The sequence below is a fragment of the Octopus bimaculoides genome, chromosome 13, assembly GCF_001194135.2.
Source record: "Octopus bimaculoides isolate UCB-OBI-ISO-001 chromosome 13, ASM119413v2, whole genome shotgun sequence".
Classification (NCBI taxonomy): Eukaryota; Metazoa; Mollusca; class Cephalopoda; order Octopoda; family Octopodidae; genus Octopus; species Octopus bimaculoides.
The window spans coordinates 61,535,488-61,544,023 of NC_068993.1; the positions used below are offsets into that span (position 1 = coordinate 61,535,488).

The window sequence follows — 8,536 nt, forward strand, 5'->3', positions numbered from 1 at the left end:
ATACATACGTGTTATATTTCAATAAAAGTTTCGAACTGAAAAAAAAAAAAATGATTTTGTTTGTAATTTTGTCAGTGCAAATCAGCTGTTAACATGCCGTACAGACAAAACTTTTTATAACCTGGCAAAAGTATGTGAAAAGAAATCTTTATTCTTGAACGTTATGACGGTGTGTGTGGGGAGTGGAAGGAGAATTAAAAAAGGGAAAGGACTATTACAAGTGTTTCAGAATGTAGAAATGACAAAAAATAAACGAAAAAGAAAACTAATTTTAGTGGTGGCTGCTATTCCACAAGTACAGAAAAAGGAGGAGGGCAAAAGTTTTAAAAAAGCCCACAGATTAAAACCTTTTTATTAAAAGGCTCCACCAGTGTTTCAAAGGTGTGGTGTGAACCAAGAAGTTTGGAACTATCCAAACTAAAACAGAAATTCCAAATTATTTGGAGACAGCGTTTCCGAAAGTCGGCCAATGTCTTTTTTTTTTTTCACGTCATTTCTTTGTATTTGATATTCCAAAACACTTGCTATATACATTGAAAAATAAAATTTCAACCTCCTCTTTCATCGTACCGAAAGGTTTCCAGTCGTATGTTCTTAGCTTAAATCGTTAGTAGTCTTATGTGTGCATGCATTTGAATTTGATCTTCCCACCCAGAACAGTTCTTGGTGAATAGTCCTTGCTGCATTTTTGTTGTTGTCAGTATTGTTATGTTTATCATTGTCTGTATGACAGCTAAACCTTTCTTTTATTGCACTCAAAGTTTTTTCGAATTTTAAACATCTGTAACGTTTTCTTCAAATTTTTTCTCCACAAGATCATGGATTCACTGCAATAAGAGTGGAAAACTACATCAATATAACCAATTTTCAGATTTTTTACTTCTGTTTAAAAAATGCAGATTCTGTGAATCAATTTAACTAGATCCTCAAAATCTATACTGCTCAGTTATTTGAGCAAGTAAATGTTCAAACTATATTGGAGTACCTCCTCTGCTGCATGAATTCAGTTAAATATGTAGGGAACAAGCCTGAGGAGGTACTGTAAATATGATTGTATCTGTATTTGGTTTGAACCCATATTCCTTCCATGTGATTTGTGTGGACACCTGTGGTTTCAATTACAAATGACATGAAATGGTTTATAGTGAAGTACAAGAATCCATGACTTGGTAAGTTCTGATATACTGTTCATTCATCAATAAATATACATCCTGGGTGGACATGCTGGAGTTTCATTGTTTTGCAGGGGTGCAGTTGATTGGCTATATGGATAAGAAACACTTTTCGTGAATGTTTAATTCATATCCTTTTGTTATCAGCTGTTGTCCTATAATATTTTCTCATGGCTAGACATGTGTTCAAGGATGACTGGAATCAAATAACCCTGCTTGCACAATGGTGGCAGTTGCTTACAGCTAACATGTGACATTAAGGTGATGAGACATATTTCTCTACTCTAATTGTTTGGGTTAATGTGTATTCTGTACTACATTTTTCTATTGATAAATTATAATTTCCTCTAAAGACACTATCCTTTTTAAGTATCCTCTGTAATGTGTAGTGTTTCTGTATCATTTCAGGATACTGGCTGAAACTTGCAGGAGAAATTTATTTACATCAGAAGCATCATCAATATTTATCGTTATTTAGAGACTAAAAATGTTATTCAAAACAACTGTAACAATGTTTTTTTTTTAAATTTGATGAATTCTGGTGAAATGTTTATCAGCAACATTAGTGTATGTCACTGTCTGGAATGAGAACAAAATACTTTGCATTTTGTATAGACTTAGATATATTTTTATAGGACTTTAGCTTGGATCATAGTTGATGGACATATAGCAGAAGGAATACTTGTTAGAAATAAATTATAGAAAGAGAAACAAGAAACACATTTGAATATTGTGGTGAGAGAAGGAACATTAATGTCAAATAAATCAAAAGATTGATTTTTTTTTACTATGGTGAGATGGCAAAAAATTTAAGAAAGTCTTCATATGAATGTGATATCTGTAAAAAGTCATTCACTACAAAAGGTCATCTTACTACTCATGTACGTATTCATACAGGAGAGAAACCATATCAGTGTGGTATCTGTGGTAAAGCATTCAATCAAAATGGTGAGTTAACTATTCACAAACGTCTTCATACAGGAGAGAAACCATATCATTGTGATATCTGTGGTCAATCATTCACTCGTAAAGATATTCTAACTACACACATACGCATTCACACAGGAGAGAAACCATATCAGTGTGACATGTGCTGTAAATCGTTTGCTAAAAGTACTAACTTAACTGATCACAAACGCATTCATACTGGAGAAAAACCATATCACTGTGATTTCTGTGGTAAGTCGTTCAATCAAAGTAATCAGCTAATTAAACACAAACGTATTCATACAGGAGAAAAGCCATATCACTGTGATATCTGTGACAAATCATTCTCTCGAAATGACGAGTTAACTGTACACAAATACATTCATACAGGTGAGAAACCATTCCACTGTGATTTCTGTGGCAAGTCTTTCCATGAAAATAGTTCATTGACTGGACACAAACGCATTCACACTGGAGAAAAACGATTTCATTGTGATGTTTGTGGAAAAGGATTCATTCGAAGCATAGATTTAAAGGGACATACACACATTCATACAGGGGAAAAACCCTATCACTGTGATGTATGTGGTAAATCATTCTCTCGAAATGGTGACTTAACAACACACAAACTCATTCATTCTGGAGAGAAACCACATCATTGTGATATCTGCGGCAAGTCATACCGTCGAAATAATGAGTTAACTATTCACAAACGGACTCACACTGGGGAGAAACCATTTCATTGTGCTAGCTGTGGTAAATCATTCTCTTACAATTGTCGGTTAAATAAGCACAAATGTATTGGTATGGAAGAAAAACTCTATCATCATAATGTTTTTGGTGAATCATTCTCTTAGCATGGTAATTTAACTATTCACATTTGTACTCTTACATGGGAGAAAACACATCACATTGTTATTTGTCGTATTTCACCAGTCACTGCACCCCCCCCCCCCCCACCTTTCCTACTTTTTTGCATTCTTATGAACTCCCTACTCGTGCACCTTGGGCAATCCTCTACTATCTTACCTTGAAAGTATACTGTGGTACATTGCCACCATCTCTTGCTCATACCCCCTCTCACTCCCTCCAGGGTTCGGACTGCACCAATCTTTGTGAATATTCATAACAGTTTGAAATCTAAATAAAGTTGGTTTTCTCTTATATTCTTCTTCTCTTGTTTTATATTTGGAACATCTAATCAAGTCTCTGCTATAAATTCTGCACAGAACTTGCTAACTGGATCAATGTATGATGAAAGCTGCACATTTTCTAAACTGATTTTCACCGATTCTTTACTTTAAAGCTATTTAATTTATTGACACTATTTGATAGAAGATATGATCTGATGTGAATGAGATGTAAATAATAGGATGATATTGTAGATGAAATGGTGATGTTGGTGGCTTTGTAGTGGAAATGTGATATAGGTTGATGAGAGCCAAGTTAGAGGCTGTCTAAGGACAAGATAGTTCCCATTTTCAGATAATGTTTAAAATGTGACATCCTCATTTTACAAGCATTTTAAATACATTTTAAATAGAAACTTACATATGTAATTGCTATTTGTATCAAGAACAAACAACATGATAGTACAAAACCTCTATACAAGTAGTTGCAATATTCAGAAGCAGAATAACTGAATTGTTGGAAATCTTATTTGTTGTTTTGGGGAATGCTGTTAGCATTGTGTGAAAAGTAATCTTTGAAATATTAATGATTTGAATGAACAGCATTTCTCATCTGCTCACAGTGAAAACATCTTTCAGTAAGAATGAGCACATCTTAACAATTACAGCTGTAAACAAAAAGCTTGGATTTCATTATTTGACCATGTTAGGGTGGAATAAATGTTTTTGAACAGAGTTTAGTTTGGAAAAATATTAAAGCAAGGTTAGACCTTTTCTTTAGACTTCCTTGTTTCTAGCATTGGAGTTTGCAGAGACTGTAAAGCCATTATAAAAAGTCATTTCAGTTTTAAAGTATTTTAAGAACAAAGGATATAATTTACATTTTCAGTAGAGTAAAATTACAAATGTTTGTGGAATGAAGTGGTGGCAAATTGCATGTATTAACCACAACGTATTACTGTTATGTTTGTTAACTCCTAGTAAATGAAATCTCGGGTTGAACTTGGTAGGAATAAAACAAAATATGGCAATTTATTAAATCCATAGGCCTTTCAATTTGTCATCCTCCTATTTGGTGTAATCACTTTAATTGTAATATAAAAATATTAATAGTGATTTCAAATTTTGGCACAAGGCCAGTAATTTTAGGAGAGGGAGTGAGTTGATTGCATCGACGCCTGAACTTGATGAGTATTCTATTTTCATAACGCAATGAAAGGCAAAGTTAACCATGGCAGGATTTGAACTCCAAATATAATGTGCAAGAAGAAACAGCATTAAGCATTTTGTCTCATGTGATTATTCTGTCAGCTCACTTCCTAAATAATAAATATTAGTTTCAAATTTTGGCTCCAGGCCAGCAGCTTTGGAGTTAGGGATGAGTTGGCTACATTGCCCCCCTCCCCTCCCCCAGTACTCAACAAGTATTTACTTTATTGACTTCTCTTCCTAACCACCAAAAGGATGAAAGGCAAAGTTGACCTCCACAGAATTTGATTACCACATTATTTTAGCAATCCCAGCTCTTATAGAGCTAATATTTTTGTATCGTTCATTAATACCAGATCCCATATTCTACTCATATCTGCACTCGGTCTACTTAGGAGGTTATTGTGCCCTAGCATATGTGCTGCCTCTTTTCGTTTTCGTATTTTCCAGGGGTGTTCTCTGTCTATTATTTTAACTTCATCCCATAGGGGAACGTGGTCTCTGTTTTTCCATACTGACAAGGCAAAAATTACTTTTAATTTCTCTGGGATTGCTAAACTAATGTGGTAATCAAATACTGACGTCAGCACTTTCGGTTGAGATTCTCCAATCAAAATTGCAGACCTTATGTCTGAATTAGAAACAATTATTTATTAGCCCCATATCAGTCCTGCTCAGCAGACATGTAATGCAAGATATCTCTACATGACCGTTTAGTCTTTAATGGTATTGTACATTTTGTTAAATATAGTCCTCAATTTCGAGATTGAGCAATATAATCCAAAGGAAATTAGGCTGCTATTTCTAGCTGGTTATCTGTAGAGGCTTCCATCCGTTATGTAGTTTGGTCTTGAGAAACAATGACTAATTATTCTTACAATCATTTTTTCATTTCTTGGTCACACTGCGTTTAATTTTTTTTTTTATTCGTTACATAACAGCTACTTAGAAAAAGAAACGTTATCGAATTTTATACGAAACAGTGGTTAACAATGAAGCTCAACGTTTGTCCATACATTTTTTCATAATTGATTTTTAACGTATTTCTTGGTTCTTTCCAACCACGACCATTCCTTGGGAACAACTTTCTGATTGACTCTTATTAGCGAAATATGAAAGAGAAAGAAGTAAGTATTTAATGTATTTAAATCTATATAAAATATTTTCGGCCTTATGGGTTTATAAAAAGGACAACGAAACTGGAACCTTTTTTTTTTAATATCTCAAAGAAGAGAAATTACGATTCTGAAAAGTTTTGTCTTAAAATTTTAATTTCTTATTTTTACTCCCCTCTCCCTAATTACCATGAAGTACTGCTTATTATTTCGAAACACTTCAATTTTCAATATTTCATTTAATTTTCTATATTTTCCCTCCACCTCTACATTTCGTGTCCGTTCATAAAGCTACACTTTGTACACCGAATACAATTCCTACCGACTTCTTTTCTCTATTTCGAGCATGGCTATATCCTTGATAGGATCAGGGTCTTGTCTTCTTTCCTACTTGCTAATAATGCTTTTAATCTTTGCTAAATTCACTTTGTGGTCTCGATTCTGGGCTTTGTTTCAATGTCAGGAATTTCTTTTCTAAGTCTACAGATTCTAATTCTATAGGAACTAAGTGATGACGATGCCACTGTCCATGCCAGTTATCTAGTAAGAAGCGCTCGTATATCGGTGACTAGCTCAAACCTCACTTTCCTAGATATCTTAAGCACATTTTGTAGCGATTGAAACATCTATTATTTAAAAAATTTCACTGTGACCTTGCCTTCTTTGTTCCCATAGAGTTATCAAAGATGAATATGCTGGTATGGCCGTTTTCTATTCTATAAGCTTTAGTATACTAATGTGGTTTCTATTTCTATTACGGTGTTCTTCCAGGCTCGCCCTAATGGCGTAGCGTGAACATCCCATCTTTTCTTTTCTCCATATTTTAAAATATTATCACAGCCCTTGTTTCCTATGAAACCTATGCCCATATTGTCTTTTTTTTTTTATCTTTACATATTTAAAAGCAGAGGAATGTGATTGCTAATTCTAGCATATCGAACGATCATGATGGGGGTATATTTGAGTTTCAAGCAGTTGGTTCTTGAATTCTTAGCTAGGAATCGAAACCTTCCCCTAAATGTTTCTGCTATCTTTTTGTTTTTTCTTCTGTCAAAATGCAGTTTCTATCTGCTTGACTATATTGAAGGTCAACATTAGTTCCAGTTAGATAACTGACGGAAGATCTTATTTCTCTTGGCTTACTTTAGCTAGGAAATTATCATAAAAAGGGAACCAAAACAATTTTTTTTGTTACCTGGCCACTATCTTGGCGCTGGTATTCCCTACTCTTTCTACTACTAGCTGACATACAGGTAGCATGTTCCTCTCCCTCTCTACACGACAATCTAGATAAAGTGAATTCTCGAACGCTTCCTCTTTTTCTTCCTTTGGCCACATATACAACAAAATGACTGCTGCAGTCTATCCGAATTACAACAAAACTTCTACTAATCTCTGTTCAACAACTCGAAGCCAGCAGTTTTTTTTTTAATTTTGTGACGGTAAATAAAGGCTATTTTAATTGTTATTTATTTCTTGTCAATTATACCAAACACCACCGCATTTATAACAGCATCCGTTACGTTCCTGATCAACTGCACATCGTTGTTACGACTGGAGATCACGAATCAAACGCCTTGCTGTTTTTAACCAACATACAAAACCGTTACAAGTTAGTTGAAAAGAAATTAAACCCGGAATAAATTAATGAAAGAAATCGTCGTCGTGGTTTTAACGTCCACTCTTCCATTCGTGTATCGGTCTGAGTTCGAGGCAGATTTTTCTATGGCCGAATGCCCTTTCCTCTTGCTAATCTTTCCCCGTTTTCAAGCTAGGTAATATTTCTCTACGGACAGACCTGTTTTTGCAGAATATTGGAAATGAATGGTATTCATTTACACCAATGACACAAAGTCAAGGGGAGACACACACGATGAGGTTCCTTCAGATTCCATCTATCAAATTCATTCGAATAGAAAAGACTTGGTCAAGATCTCATTCAGTGGATGGAATCCAAAGACATGTGGTTGCTTCCTAACCACACAACCATGTCTGCACCTACATGTATTCAATAACTGGTGTTTACAAATATTTCTTTCAGAGAATTTTCCCAAGCAAAATGAGATAGTGATGAAAATGAAAAGTGCTCATTTTATTTCAAGTGGAAATGTGTATATGGTTGTGTGCATTCAAAATCTATACTGCTCAGCTATCTGAGCAAGTAAATGTTCAAACTGTATATTGGAGTACCTCCTCTGCCACATGAATTCAATTAGATATGTAGGGAATAAGTCTGAGGAGGTACCGTAAATATGATTGTATCTGCACTTGGCATGAACCCATATTCCTTCCATGTGGTTTGTGTGGACACCTGTGGTTTCAATTACGAATGACATGAAATGGTTTATAGAGAAGTACAAGAATCCATGACTTGGTAAGTTCTGATATACTGTACATTCATCAATAAATATACATCCTGGGTGGACATGCTGGAGTTTCATTGTTTTGCAAGGGTGCAGTTGATTGGCTGTATGGATAAGAAACACTTTTAGTGAGTGTTTAATTCATCTCCACCCAATAACCAAGTGCCATTATAGTGCACATCTTGCCTGTATTTCCTGTGCATGAACTTAGATTTGCCCGTTGCCAATCAGTAGAATTGCCTATCAAAACCTCAACTAAAACATCTTGGCCAAAATTGACCAGTTAACTGTAGAGCTTCAGCTTCCAATATGTATCATAGTTCATGCATTGTGACCTTTAACAGAACATTGTTTGACTTCCAATATAATCACTGTAAGATTTTGTCCAATGGGAGACAATGGTTATAGCAGAATGAATCTTTTCTAATCGATGTTTCCTGCAGTACATTTCCAGGGATAGCCATCTTGCAAGTGTGAACATTTCTCAAATGAGCTAGATGTCCAAATCTTTCCAATCAACTTTTTATGATGGTTGCACAACAAAATTATGTCTGAACCATGTGGTTGGTTAGTAAGGTACTTGCCACACAGCCACTCCTGTGCACATATATATATATATA

At 34.8% G+C, this 8,536-nt stretch overlaps 2 protein-coding genes across 4 annotated transcripts in view; both read left to right on the plus strand.

Annotated features, from left to right (window-relative positions):
* The window catches only part of LOC106880865 (zinc finger protein 675), a 4,297-nt gene extending 1,034 nt beyond the window's left edge, over nucleotides 1–3,263 (plus strand). The window contains exon 2 of the mRNA XM_014931014.2: nucleotides 1,581–3,263. Within this exon, the coding sequence (XP_014786500.1) occupies nucleotides 1,970–2,956 (987 nt within the window). The 5' untranslated portion in view covers nucleotides 1,581–1,969 and the 3' untranslated portion in view covers nucleotides 2,957–3,263. The remainder of the gene's footprint in view (nucleotides 1–1,580) is intronic.
* A 1,833-nt stretch (nucleotides 3,264–5,096) lies between these two features.
* The window catches only part of LOC106880862 (zinc finger protein 98), a 5,722-nt gene continuing 2,282 nt past the window's right edge, over nucleotides 5,097–8,536 (plus strand). The window contains exon 1 of one of the 3 annotated variants that reach the window (XM_014931010.2): nucleotides 5,097–5,565. The gene's annotated coding sequence lies outside the window, so the exon portion shown is untranslated. The other 2 variants (XM_014931012.2, XM_014931011.1) reach the window with 2 other exon arrangements.